This window comes from Bombina bombina, chromosome 10 (assembly GCF_027579735.1).
Source record: "Bombina bombina isolate aBomBom1 chromosome 10, aBomBom1.pri, whole genome shotgun sequence".
Classification (NCBI taxonomy): Eukaryota; Metazoa; Chordata; class Amphibia; order Anura; family Bombinatoridae; genus Bombina; species Bombina bombina.
Genome location: NC_069508.1, coordinates 112,813,815 through 112,838,584, shown reverse-complemented (window position 1 = coordinate 112,838,584; position 24,770 = coordinate 112,813,815). Strand labels below are relative to the sequence as shown.

Here is a 24,770-nt window from a genome sequence, read left to right as displayed (position 1 = left end):
CCTACAAAATATCCCTAGACCACCGTCAACAATTCCCCCTTTACCTCCCTATCCTTAATGCTTTTAGGAAAACTTGAGAGTGAACAATATGCAAATATATATTAGACCTCATATCTGATTTCCACAGTTGGACTTCCATACCATGTCCACAACTCAGGGCAGATTCTTACAATGTGGTAAAGATTTTCTGGAAAATTGTACTATGGGACAAGACACCAAGACATAGGACTTTCCTAAGAAAACGAGGACAGTTAGAAATATAAAAGACTCAGTAGAACCAATTATTGTATTTCATTTAATACTCTTTAATACTTACATGAGCTTTAAACTCCTACTCGAATGATGGTCAGTGAAAATACTAAACTTTTTTAAACCCCCTGCTGCAACACAAATATGTTAAGCTTTTTGGAAATTAAAGAGTCATTTTACTGTTCCATCATCTCAAAAAAACCTTTTCTAGCCTTTGTTGTCCTCAGATATATTTGCTGTTATTTGTTTCTGTTGATACGTACCCAGCCAAAACTCATCTTCAAGATTTCCAAAACCCATGCGATAATCTGCCCATTTGCGGAAGAAATCTGTCAGCCCATTCTGCCGTCTCTGAAACACCTGAAAAATTATGATTAAAATTTCTGTTTTCAAATAATTTATTGCAAATTTAAGTACATTCAAAAAATCCTACAGTTTGTTGGAGCTCAAGGAACTTTTTGGTTTTAATTCTAAAGAGATAAATAAAAAAAATTGCTGGCGCTTGACCATCACCATTTTCTAAAGAGGAAGATTTATTAATACAAAGTTTTACAGAATGAGAAATTGTATGCTGGAATTCGGCAAGCTTCAATATAAAGCTGTTCAAGGGATAGGAAAGTCAAAATTAAACTAGCATTATTCAGATATAGCATGTCATTTTAAGAGACTTTGAAATTCACTTTTGTTTTTAAATGTGTTTCGTTCTCTTGGTATCCCTTGTTGAAAATGAATACACACATATCCTACACGAGTAGGAGCTAGCTGTTAATTGGTGCCTACACACATTTATCTCTTTTGATTGGCTAACTAGTTGTGTCCAGCTAGCTGCCAGTAGTGCAATGCTGTTCCTTCAGCAAAGGATAACACAATAATGAAGCAAATTTGACAATAGAAGTAAATTGGAAAGTTGCTTAAAATTGTATGTTCTATCCAAATAATGAAATACATTTTTGGGGTTTCCATCCTGTCCCTTTAAATATACATAATGATCCAACCTGAAATATGTGCAAGTGCATTTTGGTTTTGAATAAATACCTTTTTCCATTATACTTGTATTAACAAAAATGCTTTTTGTAAAAATATTAATTGTTTTAAGTGGCATATGCACATATGCTACTCATGCTCCATGCACCCTCACTCAAACACTCTGCTAGCTCAGCATGTAAATAGGGCATGTATCATGCCATTGGTGGCTTAAAGGGACATATTACTCATATGCTATCATTTCAAAGTGATGCAGTATATTTGTAAAATGACTAAAATAGAAAATATAACATGAACATCTCTATGTAACTTATGAAGATATTTTACTTAAACATTTATTCAGCTCACCAGAGTAAGTGTGATTTTTCTTTGCATAATTAAACACTTTATGAGAAATTACATTTTGTTGTTAATACCCCTCTAAAAACCAGACTAATATGTGGATACCTAAGGTCACAAAAGGTCCTTTAGTGATAAGAAGCTACTATGCAACGCACCCTTTGTGTTTTCATAATAGGAAATCATATGTCAATCTTTATCTAAGGCAGTAAGCTCCAATTTCCTAACACATAGGGCCACAGAACAATATATTAAAAGCCTTGCATGTAAATGTATGAATATTATACACACAGATATTAATATATTTCCTAAAAATCTCAAGAAGCATGGGTCATATTTCAGTAAGAATGAAGAGTAGCCTATTGCCCATGTGTGCTGGTAAGGTTTTCAAACAATTTTCGCACAGCCCTCCCCCTACTTCCGAGCAACTAATTGCACAAGAACAGGGCTTGTCAGTCAACCAGCACAAATGACAGGTTCAAGGGACTTAAAACCTCCCAAAAATATTTCATGATTTTGATAGAGCATACAATTTAAATATCATTCCAAGTTACTTCTATTATCTTATTTGTTTATTTCTCTTGGTAACTATTGTTGAAAAGCTTAGCTTGGTAGGCTCAGATGCTGGGAGCTAGCTGCTTATTGGTGGCTACACAAATATACCTTTTATCATTGGTTTACAAATGTATTCAGCTAGCTTCCAGTAGTGCATTGCTGCTCCTTCAATTAAGGATTCAAAAAGAATGAAGCAAAATTGATAATCAATTAGAAAGTTGTTTAAAATGGTATGTTCTATCTGAATTCTGAAATAAATATTTTGCTTTTCATGCACCTTTAAGAGGCAGCAGCCTTATGACCATTGTTTTTTTAACTTTCAGTTGCAGGCTCACTACTTCCCCAGAGCTGCATGCTCAGCTTCATAAATGTTGTTCCCTCCTCCATAGCATTCTCTTGAGTTGAGGACACACCAAAACACACATTTATAGTTCTGTTTCTCCTGGGGCCACAAAATTATTGTATAGGGCTGTATGTGCCCTCGGGCCTGCAGTTGGCCCTCCTGATCTAAGTTATCAAAGATATCCTATAATATAAAAGGCCAAGTGTGTTTGTCCAAAGCCGTCATGCGCAGTAGAGACAGCACAAGGACAAACACACCTGGCCTTATAGTCTACCTGATCTGCTGTGGCGCGGTGATGGTGGGCATGAGCGGACGTTGCCGGGGTGTGAGTGGGCGTGGCCGGATGTGAACGGGCATGGTCGTGCATGAGTGGGGGCGTGGCTGGGGGTGACGGGGGCATGACTGCGCGCACGCGCGAGAGAGAGAGAGAGGGGGGGGAGGAGATAGAAAGAGAGGGGGAGAGAGCAAAAGAAATGTGAAAGAGCTAAAGAGAGGGTAAGAGAGAGCAAAAGAGAGGGGAAAGAGCAAAAAAAGATTTGGGAGAGAGCAAAATAGAGGGGAGAGAGCAAAAGAGATGGAACAGAGAGGGGAGAGAGAAAATTAGAGGGATAAAGAGAGAGAGCAAAAGAGAGGGGAGGAGAGAGAGCAAAAGAAGAGCGGGGGGAGAGTGGGGGGGGAGAGAGGGGGGAGAGAGGGGGGGAGAGAGAGCAATAGAGGGGGGGAGAGCAAAAGAGAGGGATGGAGAGAGAGAGCAAAAGAGAGGGGAGAGAGACAGAGCAAAAGAGAGGGGGGAAGAGAGAGAGTGCAAAAGAGAGGGGGAGAGAGAGAGCACAAAAGAGAGGGGGAGAGAGAGAGCGCAAAAGAGAGGGGGGAGAGAGAGCGCAAAAGAGAGGGGAGAGAGAGAGCGCAAAAGAGAGGGGGGAGAGAGAAAGCGCAAAAGAGAGGGGGAGAGAGAGAGCGCAAAAGAGAGGGGGAGAGAGAGAGCGCAAAAGAGAGGGGGAGAGAGAGAGCACAAAAGAGAGATAGAGAGAGAGCACAAAAGAGAGGGGGAGAGCGCAAAAGAGAGGGGGAGAGAGAGCACAAAAGAGAGGGGGAGAGAGAGAGCACAAAAGAGAGGGGAGATAGAGAGCACAAAAGATAGGGGGGAGAGAGCACAAAAGAGGGGTTGGAGAGAGCGCAAAAGAGAGAGGAGAGAGAGAGTGCAAAGAGAGCAAAAGAGAGAGAGAGCAAAAGAGAGGGAGGAGAGAGCAAAAGAGAGGGGCGAGAGAGAGCAAAAGAGAGAGGGGAGAGAGCAAAAGAGAGGGGGTAGAGAGAGCAAAAGAGAGGTGGAGCGAGAGAGCGCAAAAGAGGTGGAGCGAGAGAGCGCAAAAGAGGTGGAGCGAGAGAGCGCTAAAGAGAGGGGGAGAGAGCACAAGAGAGAGGGGGGAGAGAGCACAAGAGAGAGGGGGCGAGAAAGAGTGCAAAAGAGGGGGGAGAGAGAGAACAAATGAGAGGGGGAGACAGAGAGCACAAAAGAGAGGGGGAGAGAGTGCAAAAGAGAGGGGGAGAGAGAGAGCGCAAAGAGAGGGGGAGAGAGAGAGCGCAAAAGAGAGGCGGGAGAGAGAGTAAAAGAGAGGGGTGAGAGGGAGGAAACTGTATATATATATATATTTATATATATCAAAATATTTCTCTTTATTGAAAATATGCTAAACTGATTCAAACATAGATGTTCTGTGTAATGTAGTATAGAAAATTGCTGAATATATTTATTATCTGTATGCTTCTAAAGTTCTGTGCTCCACAGGAACTGTAATCCCTGCTAACTCTAGGGAACGGCACTGTGTATACATACATTTATTATAATGTTGAATGGCATATACCTCAGTGATAGGTTTTTAGTGTAAAGGTTCTTTACTCCTCAAGGAAATGTGTGTAAAGCAAATTCCATTTAGATGAATGTCACTATACTATCCATTAACCATAGGAGGCCTCTATATTGCCTGTAATTTAAGGTTATCATAACAAAACAAACGCAGAGGAAAAATGATGTGATTCTGTGCAGGTTCCTTGAACAAATTTATTTTGTGTAATGTTGTATATTTATGGATTTTACTGGCGGAATTTCTCTGTTACAGAATGTCAAAAATAACTAACTCACTATCCAGCCTCCCCCATCTGTGCTCATGTCGCAGTATACTGCAACACTCTGGCTCTGATCCCCATTTATGTAGATATTATACACTCCGCTCTGAGTGTCGCCATTTAACAGATGCTGGGCGCAATCTTGTGGGTAAGCAAATATCCTCCCTCCTGTAAAGAGAAAAAAAAGAAAAAAAGAAAGAGATACTTATATCAATATATTTACAAATATAAATAAGTGTGTGTAAAATATGATAGGCATGAAAAAGGTTAAAGGTTACCCAAAACATGAATCACTTGAAATTGAAGCAGCATATGTAAAAAATTGACTGGAGAATATCATGTGAACATCTCTAAAAAAAAAAAAATTAAGATATTTTACTTCAAATTGTACTCAGTAGCTACTAGCCACATCATGTATTATGGACTTTAAGCAACCAATCAGGATGCTTGTCTCAGGACTTGCTAGGGAGCGAGCATCTGGCTTGTGCAGGCACAGTGACTATTTACCTCCTTGGCTTAAAGAAGTTTACTATGACATCTTGTAAGATTATGGTAAAATCCCACAAGATTATTGTAGAGCAAAGTGTGAATTTAACACAGATGATCCTGGTTAGCTGTTGAAAGGAGTACCTGAAGGATAACTGCTAACAGAGCACTTACTTTAGTGGGATGAAGACATTTTGAGGTAAATCACCTTCCTTTATAAAAAAGAGATGTTCATGGGATATTTTCTAGTCATCTTTTTTAGAGGTATGCAGCACCACTTTCAATTAATTTAGAATATGGGTACTATGTCCCCCTTTAAAGAGTCAGTCTAGTCAAAATTAAACTTTCCTGATTCAGATAGGGCATGCAATTTCAAACATCTTTCCAATTTACTTTTATCATAAAGTTTGCTTTGTTCTCTTGGTATTCTTAGTTTTAAGCTAAACCTAGGTTGGCTCATATGCTAATTTCTAAGCCCTTTAAGGCCACCTCTTAGCCAAATGCATTTCACAGTTTTTCACAGCTAGAGAACTTTGTTCATGTTTGCCATATAGATAACACTGTGCTCACGCCCGTGGAGTTACCTAGGAGTCAGCATTGACTGGCTAAACTGCAAGTACGTCAAAAGAACTTAAATAAGGGGGCAATCTGCAGAGGCTTAGATACAAGGTAATCACAGAGGTAAAAAGTATATTTATATAACCGTGTTAGTTAAACAAAACTGGGGAATGGGTAATAAAGGGATAGTCTATCTTTTTAAACAATAAAATTCTGGAGTAGACTGTCCCTTTAAGTAAATATTAGTTAAGCCAACTAAAAGGGCAGCTAATACAGATAAACGTATCGATCAGTGGCTAACAGGAAAAATTCTCATAAAGTTATTTTTTTTAAAAATAGGAATATAAATTTAAAAAAAAATCAAAGCACAGTAAACCATTTTAAAACGTTCTATTTATATGGAATAAAGAACATTTTTGAGTATCATGTCCATTTCTATTTACTGGCCTAGATTCATTAAACCCATTAATGAAACATATCTCGTTAAAAAAAACAACAACCTTGCTGCGATGTTGTCACTGGAAAATTGTGGAATTCATAACAATTTTTAACTGCCCCTTATTACGACAAATTTTCCACCATTATAACCAACGCACTTGTGTTCTTCTTGCAACCATTCAGTTATTGATGCATAGAACAAGTTTCACTGTACAGTATACCAGCATTAAAACATTACTAAATAAATTATCCCTTCACGGCTGTCAATACCAGATAAGGACACCAGGAAATTTCCTATTGGTCCACAGCAGCTATGTTGGCCCACTACAATTTCAGGGGGTGGTGACAATGCTGCCGTTTCATCCTTCTTCTTTTTTCTTCTGAGATATACTTTAGGACACAAATAATCTCTTTGTAAGTTTTATTTCCTAGACCATGTACCATTTAGTAGCCCAAAAATAGTTTCAGGTGTCTAGTCAAGTTACGCTGTGAGACAGAGTGACACAGTGTTTTGAGAGTCTTCTCCAGATAACACTTTGGATAATCCTTTTCACACTGTGAAAAGGAGTCATGGATGAAGTTGGGTTGTAGGGTGCCTTTTTAACAACAATCTGGCATTTTTTTATTACAAACTAATATAATTTAATTCTGAGAAAAAAAAAACATTGGGTAAAGGAGTATCCATGTAATCCCATTGAGAAAAATGGGGCATGTGCATACTACACACTAAATGGAAAATAGAAATGGCATTCAAATTTTTCCAGGACTACTTTATTCTTAGTCCGGCCCTGGTTGGAGTCTGCGAGATTGGCAAAATAAATTTCATTTATCCTACGAGACAAGTATACCATAACAAAACGAAACACACAAATATTTAATAGTTACATAAAACCCCATTTTGCTAACAAATTTTCTTAGGCATAGATTTGGAGTTTGGCGGTAGCCGTGAAAACCAACGTTAGAGGCTCCTAACGCTGGTTTTAGGCTACCGCCGGTATTTGGAGTGAATCAAAAAAGGGTCTAACGCTCACTTTTCAGCCGCGACTTTTCCATACCGCAGATCCCCTTACGTCAATTGCGTATCCTATCTTTTCAATGGGATCTTTCTAACTCCGGTATTTAGAGTCGTGGCTGAAGTGAGCGTTAGAATTCTAACGACAAAACTCCAGCCGCAGAAAAAAGTCAGTAGTTAAGAGCTTTCTGGGCTAACGCCGGTTCATAAAGCTCTTAACTACTGTGTTCTAAAGTACACTAACACCCATAAACTACCTATGTACCCCTAAACCGAGGTCCCCCCACATCGCCGCCACTCGATTCAATTTTTTTAACCCCTAATCTGCCGACCGCCACCTACGTTATACTTATGTACCCCTAATCTGCTGCCCCTAACACCGCGGACCCCTATATTATATTTATTAACCTATAACCTGCCCCCCACAACGTCGCCGCCACCTACCTACAATAATTAACCCCTAATCTGCCAACCGCAAAGAGCCGCCACCTACATTATAGCTATGTACCCCTAATCTGCTGCCCCTAACACCGCCGACCCCTATATTATATTTATTAACCCCTAATCTGCCCCCCTCAACGTCGCCTCCACCTGCCTACATTTATTAACCCCTAATCGGCCAAGCGGACCGCACCGCTACTATAATAAAGTTATTAACCCCTAATCCGCCTCACTAACCCTATAATAAATAGTATTAACCCCTAATCTGCCCTCCCTAACATCGCCGACACCTAACTTCAAACATTAACCCCTAATATGCCAACTGGAGCTCACCGCTATTCTAATAAATGTATTAACCCCTAAAGCTAAGTCTAACCCTAACACCCCACTAAATTAAATATAATTTAAATCTAACGAAATTAATTAACTCTTATTAAATAAATTATTCCTATTTAAAGCTAAATACTTACCTGTAAAATAAATCCTAATATAGCTACAATATAAATTATAATTATATTATAGCTATTTTAGGATTTATATTTATTTTACAGGTAACTTTCTATTTATTTTAACCAGGTACAATAGCTATTAAATAGTTAAGAACTATTTAATAGGTAAAATAGTTAAAATAATTACAAAATTACCTGTAAAATAAATCCTAACCTAAATTACAATTAAACCTAACACTACACTATCAATAAATTAATTAAATAAAATATCTACAATTACCTACAATTAAACCTAACACTACACTATCAATACATTAATTAAATACAATATCTACAAATAAATACAATGAAATTAACTAAAGTACAAAAAATAAAAAAGAACTAAGTTACAAAAAATAAAAAAATATTTACAAACATCAGAAAAATATTACAACAATTTTAAACTAATTACACCTACTCTAAGCCCACTAATAAAATAACAAAGCCCCCCAAATAAAAAATGCCCTACCCTATTCTAAATTACAAAAGTTCAAAGCTCTTTTACCTTACCGGCCCTGAACAGGGCCCTTTGCGGGGCATGCCCCAAGAAATTCAGCTCTTTTTCCTGTAAAAAAACACATACAATACCCCCCCCAAATTACAACCCACCACCCACATACCCCTAATCTAACCCAAACCCCCCTTAAATAAACCTAACACTAAGCCCCTGAAGATCGTCCTACCTTATCTTCACCATACCAGGTTCACCAATCGATCCAGAAGAGCTCCTCCGATGTCCTGATCCAAGCCCAAGCAGGGGGCTGAAGATGTCCATGATCCGGCTGAAGTCATCATCCAAGCGGGAGCATTGGAACAGCCAATAGAATGCAAGCTTAATCTGAGTGACTGATCGGATGAGCTAATCGGATTGAACTTGATTCTGATTGGCTGATTCCATCAGCCAATCAGAATTTTCCTACCTTAATTCCGATTGGTTGATAGAGTCCTATCAGCCAATCGGAATTCGAGGGACACCATCTTGGATGACATCCCTTAAAGGAGCCTTCATTCGTCGGTAGTCTGTCGGGCCAGCAGGATGTTCCGCGTCGGAGGTCTGCAAGATGGATCCGGAAGACAGAAGATTGAAGAGGCCATTGATAGAAGACTTCAGCCGGATCATGGACCTCTTCAGCTCCCGCTTGGATGATGACTTCAGCCGGATCATGGACCTCTTCAGCTCCCGCTTGGATGATCACTTCAGCCGGATCATGGACATCTTCAGCCACCTGCTTGGGCTTGGATCAGGACATCGGAGGAGCTCTTCTGGATCGATCGGTGAACCTGGTATGGTGAAGATAAGGTAGGAAGATCTTCAGGGGCTTAGTGTTAGGTTTATTTAAGGGGGGTTTGGGTTAGATTAGGGGTATGTGGGTGGTGGGTTGTAATGTTGGGGGGGGGTATTGTATGTGTTTTTTTACAGGAAAAAGAGCTGAATTTCTTGGGGCATGCCCCGCAAAGGGCCCTGTTCAGGGCTGGTAAGGTAAAAGAGCTTTAAACTTTTGTAATTTAGAATAGGGTAGGGCATTTTTTATTTTGGGGGGCTTTGTTATCTTATTAGGGGGCTTAGAGTAGGTGTAATTAGTTTAAAATTGTTGTAATATTTTTCTGATGTTTGTAAATATTTTTTTATTTTTTGTAACTTAGTTCTTTTTTATTTTTTGTACTTTAGTTAGTTTATTTCATTGTATTTATTTGTAGATATTGTATTTAATTATTGTATTGATAGTGTAGTGTTAGGTTTAATTGTAGGTAATTGTAGGTATTTTATTTAATTAATTTATTGATAGTGTAGTGTTAGGTTTAATTGTAACTTAGGTTAGGATTTATTTTACAGGTAATTTTGTAATTATTTTAACTATTTTAGCTATTAAATAGTTATTAACTATTTAATAGCTATTGTACCTGGTTAAAATAAATACAAAGTTACCTGTAAAATAAATATAAATCCTAAAATAGCTATAATATGATTATAATTTATATTGTAGCTATATTAGGATTTATTTTACAGGTAAGTATTTAGCTTTAAATAGGAATAATTTATTTAATAAGAGTTAATTAATTTTGTTAGATTTAAATTATATTTAACTTAGGGGGGTGTTAGTGTTAGGGTTAGACTTAGCTTTAGGGGTTAATACATTTATTAGAATAGCGGTGAGCTCCAGTCGGCAGATTAGGGGTTAATGTTTGAAGTTAGGTGTCGGCGATGTTAGGGAGGGCAGATTAGGGGTTAATACTATTTATTATAGGGTTAGTGAGGCGGATTAGGGGTTAATAACTTTATTATAATAGCGGTGCGGTCCGTTCGGCAGATTAGGGGTTAATAAGTGTAGGCAGGTGGAGGCGACGTTGTGGGGGGCAGATTAGGGGTTAATAAATATAATATAGGGGTCGGCGGTGTTAGGGGCAGCAGATTAGGGGTACATAGGGATAATGTAAGTAGCGGCGGTTTACGGAGCGGCAGATTAGGGGTTAATAATAATATACAGGGGTCAGCGATAGCGGGGGCGGCAGATTAGGGGTTAATTAGTGTAAGGTTAGGGGTGTTTAGACTCGGGGTACATGTTAGAGTGTTAGGTGCAGACGTAGGAAGTGTTTCCCCATAGCAAACAATGGGGCTGCGTTAGGAGCTGAACGCGGCTTTTTTGCAGGTGTTAGTTTTTTTTTCAGCTCAAACAGCCCCATTGTTTTCTATGGGGGAATCGTGCACGAGCACGTTTTTTTAAGCTGGCCGCTTCCGTAAGCAACTCTGGTATCGAGAGTTGCAGTGGCGTTAAATATGCTCTACGCTCCTTTTTTGGAGCCTAACGCAGCCATTCTGTGGACTCTCAATACCAGAGTTATTTTAAAGGTGCGGCCAGAAAAAAGCCAGCGTTAGCTACGCGGGTCGTTACCGACAAAACTCTAAATCTAGGGCGCGATCCGATATAGATCGCAGTTTGCGGCGCAAGCGAGGGAACCCACGTCGCCCACAGTTTCAGCTCGCAACTCGAGCCATCCAATATGCGGCGCCGTCACTTGCTAAAGTGGCGCAAGTCTCACAAACCAGCGATGTCCAGAAATCTGCGTAAGTACAGATTTTTGGAGTCGCCAGTGACTTGCGCCACGTTAGAAACTGCCGGCGCCTATAAAAACCTGACTAAAGTCTAAATCACCCGCACTGTCTAACACGCCTCCTAAACATAGCCCGACACGTCTAACACGCCTCCCTAACATAGTCCGACACGTCTAACCCTCTATCCGCTATCCCCCCTCACTATCCTAACAATAAAAAAGCTATTAACCCCTAAACCGCCGCTCCCGTACCCCGCCGCAACCTAATAAAGTTATTAACCCCTAAATCGTCGCTCCCGTACCCCGCCGCCAGCTATATTATATCTATAACCCCCTAAAGTGAGCCCCTAACAACGCCGCCATCTATCTTAAAATTATTAACCCCTAATGTAAGCCCCTAACACCGCCGCCATCTCTATTAAAATGATTAACCCCTAATTTAATCTACCTACCCCGCCGCCAGCTATATTATCTATATTAACCCTAAGTATATTATAGTTAATATAGGTATTACATTATATATATTAACTATATTAACCCTAATTATATTAGGGTTAATATAGTTAATATAGTTACTATAGTATTTATATTAACTATATTAACTCTATCTAACCCTAACACCCCTTACTAAATTTATATTAAATTAATCTAATTCATTTATAAACTAAAATATTCCTATTTAAATCTAAATACTTATCTATAAAATAAACCCTAAGATAGCTACAATATAATTAATAATTACATTGTAGCTATGTTAGGGTTAATATTTATTTTACAGGTAAATTGTTAACTATTTTAACTAGGTATAATAGCTATTAAATAGTTATTAACTATTTAATATCTACCTAGTTAAAATAATTACCCAATTACCTGTAAAATAAATCCTAACCTAAGTTACAAATACACCTACACTATCAATAAATTAAATAAACTACAAACATCTATATAAAAATACAATTAAATTAACTAAACGAAATTACAAAAAAAACAAAACACTAAATTACAAAAAATAAAAAAAAGATTACAAGATTTTTAAGCTAATTACACCTATTCTAAGCCCCCTAAGAAAATAATAAACCCCCAAAATAAAAAAAAATTCCCTGCCCTATTCTAAATTAAAAAAAGTTCAAAGCTCTTTACCTTACCAGCCCTTAAAAGGGCCTTTTGTGGGGCATGCCCCAAATAATTCAGCTCTTTTGCATACAAATACAATACCCCCCCCCCATTACAACCCACCACCCACATACCCCTATTCTAAAACCACCCAAACCCCCTTTAAAAAGCCTAACACTACCCCCCTGAAGATCTCCCTACCTTGTCTTCACCACACCGGGCCGAACTCCTGATCCGATCCGGGCGATGTCTTCCTCCAAGCGGCAAAGAAGAATTCTTCCTCCGGCGATGTCTTCCTCCAAGCGGCAAAGAAGAATTCTTCCTCCGGCGATGTCTTCCTCCAAGCGGCAAAGAAGAATTCTTCCTCCGGCGATGTCTTCCTCCAAGCGGCAGCAAAGTCTTCATTCTTCCGGCGGCATCTTCAATCTTCTTTCTTTGCTCCGCCGCCGCGGAGCATCCATCCCGGCCGACGACTGAACGACGAATGAGGTACCTTTAAATGACGTCATCCAAGATGGCGTCCGCCGAATTCCGATTGGCTGATAGGATTCTATCAGCCAATCGGAATTAAGTTAGAAAAATCTGATTGGCTGATTGAATCAGCCAATCAGATTCAAGTTCAATCCGATTGGCTGTTAGGGTTAATATTTATTTTACAGGTAAATTGTTAACTATTTTAACTAGGTATAATAGCTATTAAATAGTTATTAACTATTTAATATCTACCTAGTTAAAATAATTACCCAATTACCTGTAAAATAAATCCTAACCTAAGTTACAAATACACCTACACTATCAATAAATTAAATAAACTACAAACATCTATATAAAAATACAATTAAATTAACTAAATGAAATTACAAAAACAAACAAACACTAAATTACAAAAAATAAAAAAAAGATTACAAGATTTTTAAGCTAATTACACCTATTCTAAGCCCCCTAAGAACCTTACCAGCCCTTAAAAGGGCCTTTTGTGGGGCATGCCCCAAATAATTCAGCTCTTTTGCATACAAATACAATACCCCCCCCCATTACAACCCACCACCCACATACCCCTATTCTAAAACCACCCAAACCCCCCTTTAAAAAGCCTAACACTACCCCCCTGAAGATCTCCCTACCTTGTCTTTACCACACCGGGCCGAACTCCTGATCCGATCCGGGCGATGTCTTCCTCCAAGCGGCAAAGAAGAATTCTTCCTCCGGCGATGTCTTCCTCCAAGCGGCAAAGAAGAATTCTTCCTCCGGCGACGTCTTCCTCCAAGCGGCAAAGAAGAATTCTTCCTCCGGCGATGTCTTCCTCCAAGCGGCAGCAAAGTCTTCATTCTTCAAGCGGCAAAGAAGAATTCTTCCTCCGGCGACGTCTTCCTCCAAGCGGCAAAGAAGAATTCTTCCTCCGGCGATGTCTTCCTCCAAGCGGCAGCAAAGTCTTCATTCTTCCGGCGGCATCTTCAATCTTCTTTCTTCGCTCCGCCGCCGCGGAGCATCCATCCCGGCCGACGACTGAACGACGAATGAGGTACCTTTAAATGAACCAATCAGCCAATCGGATTGAACTTGAATCTGATTGGCTGATTCAATCAGCCAATCAGATTTTTCTAACTTAATTCCGATTGGCTGATAGAATCCTATCAGCCAATCGGAATTCGGCGGACGCCATCTTGGATGACGTCATTTAAAGGTACCTCATTCGTCGTTCAGTCGTCGGCCGGGATGGATGCTCCGTGGCGGCGGAGCGAAGAAAGAAGATTGAAGATGCCGCCGTAAGAATGAAGACTTTGCTGCCGCTTGGAGGAAGACGTCGCCGGAGGAAGAATTCTTCTTTGCCGCTTGGAGGAAGACGTCGCCGGAGGAAGAATTCTTCTTTGCCGCTTGGAGGAAGACATCGCCGGAGGAAGAATTCTTCTGTGCCGCTTGGAGGAAGACATCGCCCGGATCGGATCAGGAGTTCGGCCCGGTGTGGTGAAGACAAGGTAGGGAGATCTTCAGGGGGGGTAGTGTTAGGCTTTTTTAAGGGGGGTTTGGGTGGTTTTAGAATAGGGGTATGTGGGTGGTGGGTTGTGGGTTGTAATGGGGGGGGGGTATTGTATTTGTATGCAAAAGAGCTGAATTATTTGGGGCATGCCCCACAAAAGGCCCTTTTAACGGCTGGTAAGGTAAAGAGCTTTGAACTTTTTTTAATTTAGAATAGGGCAGGGAATTTTTTTTATTTTGGGGGTTTATTATTTTCTTAGGGGGCTTAGAATAGGTGTAATTAGCTTAAAAATCTTGTAATCTTTTTTTTATTTTTTGTAATTTAGTGTTTGTTTTTTTTGTAATTTAGTTTAGTTAATTTAATTGTATTTTTAGATAGATGTTTGTAGTTTATTTAATTTATTGATAGTGTAGGTGTATTTGTAACTTAGGTTAGGATTTATTTTACAGGTAATTGGGTAATTATTTTAACTAGGTAGATATTAAATAGTTAATAACTATTTAATAGCTATTATACCTAGTTAAAATAATTAACAATTTACCTGTAAAATAAATATTAACCCTAACATAGCTACAATGTAATTATTAATTATATTGTAGCTATCTTAGGGTTTATTTTATAGGTAAGTATTTAGATTTAAATAGGAATATTTTAGTTTATAAATGAATTAGATTAATTTAATATAAATTTAGTTAGGGGTGTTAGGGTTAGATAGAGTTAATATAGTTAATATAAATACTATAGTAACTATATTAACTATATTAACCCTAATATAATTAGGGTTAATATAGTTAATATATATAATGTAATACCTATATTAACTATAATATACTTAGGGTTAATATAGATAATATAGCTGGCGGCGGGGTAGGTAGATTAAATTAGGGGTTAATCATTTTAATAGAGATGGCGGTGGTGTAAGGGGCTTACATTAGGGGTTAATAATATTAATATAGCTGGCGGCGGTATAGGGGGATTAGATTAGGGGTTAATAATTTTTATATAGGTGGCGGCGGGTGTAAGGGGTCAGATTAGGGGATAGATAAGGTAGATGACAGCGGGTGTAAGGGGTTCTAATTAGGGGATAGATAAGGTAGATGGCGGCGGTTTTAGGGGCTCACAGTAGGGGGATAGTTTATGTAGATGGCGGCGGGGTCCGGGAGCGGCGGTTTAGGGGTTAATAACTTTATTAGGGATTTCGGGGGGGGGATCGCGGTTGACAGGTAGATAGACATTGCGCATGCGTTAGGTGTTAGGTTTATTTTAGAAGATCGCGGTTGACAGGGAGATAGACATTGCGCATGCGTTAGGTGTTAGGTTTATTTTCGCAGCCAGTTTAGGGAGTTACGGGGGCTCCAATAGTAAGCGTAAGGCTTCTTACGGCTGCTTTTTGTGGCGAGGTGGAAAATGGAGTAAGTTTTCTCCATTTTCGCCACGTAAGTCCTTACGCTGCATATTGGATACCAAACTGCGCTGGTTTGGTATACCTGCCTATAGCCCAAAAAACTACGGGGCGACGGCAGAAATATACGTGCGTAACTTCTAGGTTACGCCGTATATGTGATACCAAACCAGCGTAAATATTGGCGTCGCCGGCTTTTGCGGGCGACGATTTTTATCGGATCGACCCCCTAGCCGTTAGTGCTTTAGGTGTAATTATTGTTTTCATTATTGCTAGCGATTCTCATTTGATGTGCAAGATATTACGTTTCAGAGCACTTAATACAACAATGTATGTTCATAGCAGGAACGCTCACTGAAAAAGACAGTTGAGGAGAGCCTCAGTGAATAATCTTGATTAAACAATGAGACCTGTCGACAGTCACCATTAAAGGGACAGTCAACACCAGAATTCTTGATGTTTAAAAAGAAAAATAATCCATTTATTACCCATTCCCCAGTTTTGCATAACCAACACAGTTATAATAATATACTTTTTACCTCTGGGATTACCTTGTATCTAAGCCTCTTCAGACTGCCCCCTTATTTCAGTTCTTTTGACAGACTTGCATTTTAGCCAATCAGTGCTCACTCCAGGGTAACTTCTTGTGCATGAGCTCAATGTTATCTATATGAAACACATGAACTAAGGCCCTCTAGTGGTCCAAAATGAATTCATATTAGAGGCAGTCTTCAAGGTCTAAGAAATTAGCATATGAACCTCCTAGGTTTAGCTTTCAACTAAGAATACCAAGAAAACAAAGCAAAATTGGTGATGAAGTAAATTGGAAAGTTGTTTAAAATTGCATTCCCTATTTAAATCATGAAAGTTGTTTTTTTTACTTGACTGTCCCTTTAATCTACCCCAATATTTCTATTTAAAGTTGGCCAAAGAAAATGTTCTGTAATAAGGGAATTAAAAAATATTAGGTGCAAATGGAGAAGCACTAATATCACTAGCATTAATTAATGATTGCTTTTTTTGTTCTCAAATTGCAAATAGTTGGGTATTTTTGTGCCTTTTCTAGCACAATGTCTAGTGGTGGAACAAAAAAAGATAAATAAAAAAATATAAAAAATGAAAATAATAAATCAATAAAAAACAATCCTATCATCAAAACCTCAAGTATAGGAAAGCACTATACGCTGTTGGCATTTATCATTGCAACCAGCAGTTCTTGTGAACTGCTGGTGAAAAGCCGCCCCCCTGCAGATTTGCGGCCAATCAGCCGCTAGCAGGGGGTGTCAATCAACCCAATCGTATTCGATAAGGTTGATTTCTGTCCGCGGCCTCAGAGCAGGCGGACAGGTTACAGGTTATGGAGCAGCGGTCTTTAGACCGCTGCTTCATAACTTCTGTTTTAACATTATCATTATTGTGTTCCTTGAAAATAAAGCAAAGAGTGGAACAAGTGTTTGGTTTTTTGGCCACCAATAATTGCTTAGAGGCTACTAATAAGATTTCTAATTTTGCAAAATCTATCCTAATTTCTTTCTTTCAAAATGTGCAGTTATTCATTGATATCTATGCGCTTTTCTGTCTTAATAAGTGCTTAATAAACCATTTTTTAAGCTTGTTTACATAGATCCAAGGGTGTTACTGTTATCTGATCTAGGAGGTGTAAAGAGGACAAATGATTTACCCTTCACTCCACTGGTCTGTCGACAAACAGTGCATTATGTCTAATATGCAGGTCTGCAAACAAAATTGTTAAATTACCTAAAGATACTGTAGTCCTATACATGATTTAAGACAAGCTGAATGTGAAAAGTCATCTAAATATTTATCACGCTCCATTTTTGCAAAATATTGCCAGCTGTATATACTATTTGTACTGATGACTCATTCATTAGTTTGCAGCCAGACATTAAAGGGACAGTCTACTCCAGAATTGTTATAATTTAAAAAGAGAGATAATCCCTTTATTACCCATTCCACTGTTTTGCATAACTAACACTGTTATATTAATAAAATGTTTACTTCTGTGATTACCTTGTATCTAAGCCTTACCAGATGCCCCATTATTTTAGTTCTTTTGACAGGCATTAATTTAGCCAATCAGTGCCCTCTCATTTGTAATTCCACGGGCCTGGTCACAATGTATCTGTATGGCACACATGAACTTATACCCTCTAGCTGTGAAAAACTGCCAATGCATTGAAATAAGGGGTGGCCTTCAAGGGCTTAGAAATAGAATATGGCGCCTACTTAGGTTTAGCTTTCAACAAAGAATACCAAGAGAACAAAGCACATTTGATGATAAAAGTGAATTAGAAAGTTGTTTAAAATTGCATTCCATATCGGAATCATGACAGTTTAATTTTCACTAGACTGTCCCTTTAATTGATTTTCTCTTTTTTAGTGCTACAAAAAAAAAAAAAGTTTATTATAACATTTAAATGTAATGGTTAGAATCACATTGTGTATGGAATCATAAGATTCACATTCACAGTTAATGATTTTATACGGCAATACATTTATACCCTTTGGCCTTGCATATTTTTTAGCATTTACTACGGATAGTGATGAAAGTAAAAGAACCGATATTAAAAAAAGAACATTGGCGCAAAATGTCACAGCTCTGTGAATTAAGTTCCCTGTAGGGAAAAAAGGTGAAACCACAGTTTAAATGTTTGAGTCAGAGTTTAATTAACAGTTATTGTTTTTTGTTCCTCCCCAGCAACTCAATAATTACAGTAGCTTTGTTTCCTTACAATTATTCAGTGATCTATCTAAAACACTGTGACATTACTTGATACAGACACTGCTGTTCCCATACGGAGAATTACAGCTAATCAGGGTCAAGGGACACTACATTTTAACAAGGAATATTACATTTAAAACAAAGTAAAAACAGAGAGAATGGCAGTGACAGATACCATACTAATAGATGGCCAGAATACAAGTGGCGCACTAAACTAATTTATATTAATTGAAAATTATAATACATACTGTAAAATATATATATATATATATTATATATATATATATATATATATTATTCTATGGAATATTTAGAGTTTTTTACAGTATGTATAATAATTTTTAATAATTATTATTTATATTTTTAAATAATTAATATTTCAAAAACGTTCTTTGAGATTTGTAATTCTTCATGTGCTCTAACTCGACACTGCATTAGACCTAAAATGCAAAACACAAATCGTGTTACACATATTTTACATTCCAATAATCTTCGCATAGAATTTTTTTTATTATTAAATATATATTTCCATATATATCTGATAGTGTTAATGTACAATTGATGACCTTTACCTATATATCTAGAGGAATAGATATACATGTATTGGTGTATATACATATATAGATAGTTATATATATTTATCATAAAAATAACACATTCCTGTATGTGAAGAACATTGGAATGTAAAATGTGTACAGTATATATATATATATATATATATATATATATATATATATACGGTAAAACACAAATCTATCTATTATCATCTATCTATTATTATTATTTTTTCTTCAAATTTTCTTTATTAGGAATCACATGGAAACAAAGAACAAAACCAATAATACAGTTGAAAAAATAGACATATTTCTGTAAGTTAGATAGTACAAATTGGAGGCATTAAAGGTTTAAAAGTCCAGTTAATATTTATCCATTTGAAGGTCTCTGATATTGAATTCAGAAGATGTAGGGTTAATCCAGGTGTCTTCCAATTTTCTCTTTATTTAAAAAAACAATAAAAAACTAACAAAAACAACTTATTAACATAAAATACATTATAAACATTTTTAAACAACATATTCATCTGACTTGTACAAGGCATAGTACATATTTAAGTAAGAATTAAACTATCAAGAAGTGTGTATTTGCCGCATATGATGTGGTATGAGAGCCATCTCTCTATATGGTAAGCAGTAGTAGAGGAGAGAGAAAAAAGCACAAAAGGAGGCTCTCTCTCCCCTCCCCGCCGCCCACTTAGCTAAGATATTAACCTTCAACCAAAATTTCCTTCAGATTATATACAGATTATTTGGGTGTTCAATTTCAGGGATATTCCATTATCCCCTAAGGGAAGCTTCAAGGAAGATCTCAGTATGTAAAAAGGGCTGTAAAACGCGTTGTAACAATGAAGCCCCGCACTTCTTCAAAAAGTGCCTTAGTCTGCGCTTAACATCTAATTTTATGTCTAGTTGTTCAATAAACAGATGTCTAAGTAGTTTCTTTTTAAACTGGGCTATAGAGGCTGATTTATTGGATATCCATAGAGTTAAAATACAGTGCTGTGCCAGTAAAGTACAAAGTGTGAGTATCAGGTGTGATTTACTGTGTTGTTTGTCCCAGACAAAAAAGTAGATAATTTTTAAGTAGAAAATTACGTCAAGTTTGAGAGTTATCTTGATCCAGTGTTGTAGTTGTCTCCAAAAGTGGTTAATATATGGGCATTCATAGAAATAGTGGCTAAACATGGGTTTAGGCATACAGCATTTAATACATTGGTTTGGGCAATTAGGATTCCAGTGAACTAGATGGGCAGGGGTAATATAATCTTGGTTGATCATCCTGACCTGCATTTCTCTAAGGGAAATAGCCAAACTATCTGCCTCAGTTTTTTCAAGACTAGTCCTAATATCCTCTACTGAAATGTCTTGCATATTGTCATCCTGTAGTCAGGCCAGAGTTATTTCCATTATAGTAGTGGAAGAACATGAAATTAGTTGGTGTATATTGGAGACAGGGAGAAGCTATTCATTTTATAAGCAGTGTGCACCTTAGCTAAAGGGGAGGGTTCCAGAAATTTGCCTATTGGGACATTAGGGTATTTACATAGTGTCTAACCTGAAGGTATACATATAAATGCATATTGGGTGTGTCAAATTTATTTTTAAGGTCTTGAAAAGTTCTCACAGTGTGTGACAATGGGGTCCGAGTAGTTCACGAACCCGAGTTAATACCCATAGATTTCCATAATTAAATAGGGACTGTATCAGTGCCAGTTGGAAAGTCCCTATTCCCCATCAGGGGAATATATTTTGGAGAAGGAGATTTGTTACCAAGGTATTTAAAGGCTAGCCACCAGGCTTTCAAAATGTCTTGTATAAGAAGTTATTCCTGATTTCTGGGGGCAATTCCCGAATTGGGATGTAAGGTAGGTAAGCAGGGTGCAAGTGGTGATACTACAGATTCCTCCAAGAGGGGGGCTGTAAATTGTGTTGTGTTTGTCAGTCTATTACTAGACGAATCAATGCTGCCCAATTATACAGCATAAAGGTTCAGGAGTGCCAAGTCTGTGTGAAGATATGGTTGATGGAGTTTGTTGGTTGCTATACGTGTTCTTTTATCACTCCATATAAAGGTCTGAATTGCTTTATTTATATTCACTAAGTCTGATTTAGATAGGAGTATGGTTAGCATCAAAAGTGGATAGAGGATCTTGGGTAATATGTATATTTTTATAAGATTAATACGGCCAGAGAGACCCAGAGGGAGTTTTGCCCATGCCTTAAGTTGAGTCTGTAGGGTGGTGTGCATTGTTTTGCGACATTAAGTTTGTATAGTTTATATGGGTTACGGTGAAGATGGATGCCTAGGTAGGTTAGGGTATGTGGTTGCATAGTAAAAGGGAAGGTGGTTTTAATGTGATTATGGTCTGTCAGCCATAATATCTCAGATTTGGACATGTTGATTTTATACCCTGAGAAATCTCCAAATACAGTAAGGGTATCAATTATTTTTGGAACATACAGAGAGGGATTTGTGACAAAGCAAAGCATATAATCTGCATATAGGGCCATATGGAATTGGATATTATTAATATGTATTCCCGGATAGACCTGTTTCAATTTAAGGGCCAGAGGCTCAAGGGCCAAATCAAATAAAAGGGGTGAGAGCAGGCATCCTTGGCGTGTGCCTCTTTGGAGCTGGAAGGTTGGGGAAATGAGACCATTCACCAGGACATTTGCTGTGGGTGTAGAATAAATTGTACAGATAAAGTCGAGGAAGGGGCCCTCAAAGTGAAATTTTTGGAGAGTATGAAATAAGTGAGGCCATTCAACCCTATTGAAGGCATTCTCTGCGTCTAGAGACAGCAGGAAGGCCTCTTGATCCTCACCGCAGTGTGCTTCTTTATGTTGCATCCAGTAGTGATAATGTGTAGGCCTTTTTGCAAGATGACTACAGAGGATCTACCAAATACAAATCCTATTGAGTATTCAATGCCCTATTGAGAAATAGGGCATTGAATACATTATTAAGGGTAGGAGAGATTTGAGGGTATAGGAGTCTATAAATCTCAAATGGGAGTCCACCAGGGACCCGGGGTTTTACCCAAAGATAGAGATTTGATGGTAGATTAAATTTATTCTTTGGTTATTGGGGAATTTAAGGTATCAATCTGAGCAGACGTTAACTGAGGGAGTGTGAGGGAATGCCAAAAGTTATTGTGAGAGTCAGATCAGCATGGTTGTTGCTTGGTATAAAGGTGTGAGAAATTGTCCGCCAAACAATGTGCTAGCTCCTCAGGAGTTTTAAAAGTCTTCCCTCCATAGCAGAGTACCACTATGTCTTTTTTAGTTGATCGACTTTTTACCATGTAGCTAGAAAACCTACCAGATTTACCACCAAAGCAGTAGAATTTACTTGATGATTTTAATAGTCCGGAAGTGCTTGTTGTCTGGTAAATGCATTAAGCTCAGCTTTAGCCATAATATAATCATCGTATGAAGGGCAAGTTTTAAAATGTACAATATACTAAGTAGGTTTGACATAATTTAGTTTGTAAGGCGTTTAGTTGTCATTGTAGTAATCATTCCATGCATGTACAAAGGATTTATGGGAAGGCATCAGAGGTGATGAGATATGAGGGGAAATGTAAGAACTGCCTATTAGGGTGCCTAGGGGGAGCAGTCCAGAGACTATTCTACTGGGGCATGGTCAGAGATGACTATGTTCTGTATCTTATCGGTTTTAACCTGAGATGTCAGAGATCAGAAATAGGTCTATCCCGGGACATGGAGGAGTTAGCCTTGGAGAGACATGTGAAATCCCTTCCCTCAGGGTGTCGTCAACACCAAATGTCACACACTGCCAAGTGTCAACAAGAAAGGTTAAAGACATTATTTTCAAATTTCCCTTTGTAATTGCATAACCTTGTAGATGTCACATCATCTATGTGGCCAAGATCTGTCTATCAAGGGGTGTGGAGATAGATTAAAGTCACCCGCTATGATTAATTTAGACCCTAGGGAGGGGAGTAAGATTGTCGGCCAGTTTTTTCCCAGAAGGACATGCTTTTATTGTTTGGGGCATATATATTGCATAATGTGTAAGGCGATGGAGTCAATGGAGACTTGTAAGATGAGAAATCTGCCATCTGGGTCCGTAATGGTGTTATGGATTTCTATTTGTAAGCACTTACCAAACAGGATAGCCAATCCTCTACTGAAGCTATTATAAGAAAGATAGGCCACTTTCCCAACCCAGTCCACTCCGCAAGCTTTTTCATGTTCCCAATCTACCAGATGTGTCAACTGTAAAAAGGCCACACCTGCATTTAGTCTGCGTAGGGGGGTTACAATTGATTTTCTTTTAATAGGGAGAATTAATACCCCCCCCCCCCTCCACCATTTCAGGGTAAAACACTTAAGGGCCAGTACCAGTTGTTAGGGAGGAGAGTGATGATGGGTTCACAATTGTCGGGGGGGGAGAGTGATAGAGGGGGGAAAAAAAAATTAGTAGTAAGTAAAAATCCCAAGATGCATGGCAAACATGAAGGGGCAAGATAAGTCTTTTATACATAAGTGGAAGAGAAGATATGTGTATGAAAACAAAGAGCCCATAAATCAGCCTAAAAGGCGGAAGGTGTAAACTAGGGAGTGGGGAGATAAACCAGAGGTAGACATAGTTTTGCTTTATAACATACATCTAAATATAGGGAGAGGCAATAAACCCTTGATTTAGGAGTAGTTGGTGTATTGGTAGTTACACTGGGTTAATGACAGCAGTATTAAAACACTACCTATAAATAACAATTTGGGAGTCATATAATGCCTTGTATATTCAAATATATCAAGAGGCATAGCCTGAGGCCAGACGCTATTCTTAAGCTTAATAAAGAATTCAATGTAACCTGTACTGGTTCAGAAATTAGAGTCCAGCTATGGCGATAAGGCAATTATGATAAAAAATGTGACTTACATGAGTAAATATACTAGGTTTCAGTAATACCAGCAGTGCTTCCCATGAGGCAGACCCAAGGGGGTGAGCTAACTCTAATTTACATAGGCGGAGAGAAGAGTTATATATCGCAATAATATGCCCATGGATCGACCCACGTGAGGAGAGGGGTATGATCTAATATGCAGTGGTAGAGCCCAGAGTGGGTTTAGTGTGGTATGCAATAAACATCTATGTGCGGTGGGAAGTAGTAAATGCTGGAAATAAAGATGGTATATGCATTATCAACGGGTTGAGTAAGCATCAACATTAAGAGTACACAGCCTTGAAACTCTGTGGCATCTAAGCACTATCAAAATATGTAGCTTGAGGTCTAACTGTTAGCCCCAGGTATACTAAAGTATGGTGCATAAAATGTACCAATTGTAGCAAGTAAATACATGTCAAAATTAAAAGTGATGTAGTGACACACATGAACGGGAATATAACAGTTAGATTCACAGTAACATTAAAAAGCATATGTAGTGTGGAGGGGTTGACCTGTAGGCATGTTATAAAAAAACAGTTAACTTAGTAACAAAACAAGTAGTATGATGAAAAAAAGAAAAGGACATGTAATACATAGCTGTCACAGAAGGAAGATCTAACTTCTTGGCAACAGAAAGAACCATTGCAGGCTAAATTTTCAGCATCAGGTACCTTCATGGCGTTTCTCTGCTGATAAGAAGGCTTCTAGGGCTTGTGGAGAATGGAAGAATTTGGGGCTGGATTGAGTAACCACACGTATATAGTAGGGCCTACTTGTCGGCCTTGTTCATGGAGTCTAGTATGGTAAGGGGGCGAAGTTATTTCTTTTATTTGTGACTTCTGCTGAGTAGTCCTGAAATAATAGGAGACGGTGTCTTCATATTTGACATTTTTGCGATTTATAAGCCTGAAGAAGCAGAACCATCTCACTGAAATTAAGGCATTTAAAGATAACTTGTCTAGGCTTGTTCTTAGCATCTGGCAGATTATC

At 38.3% G+C, this 24,770-nt stretch overlaps 1 protein-coding gene across 1 annotated transcript in view; it reads right to left on the bottom strand.

Moving 5' to 3' along the window:
* The window catches only part of TNR (tenascin R), a 1,235,916-nt gene that overhangs the window by 46,239 nt on the left and 1,164,907 nt on the right, over positions 1–24,770 (bottom strand). Inside the window, 2 exon segments of the mRNA XM_053693306.1 lie at positions 513–609; positions 4,611–4,762. Coding sequence (XP_053549281.1) covers positions 513–609; positions 4,611–4,762 — 249 coding nt within the window.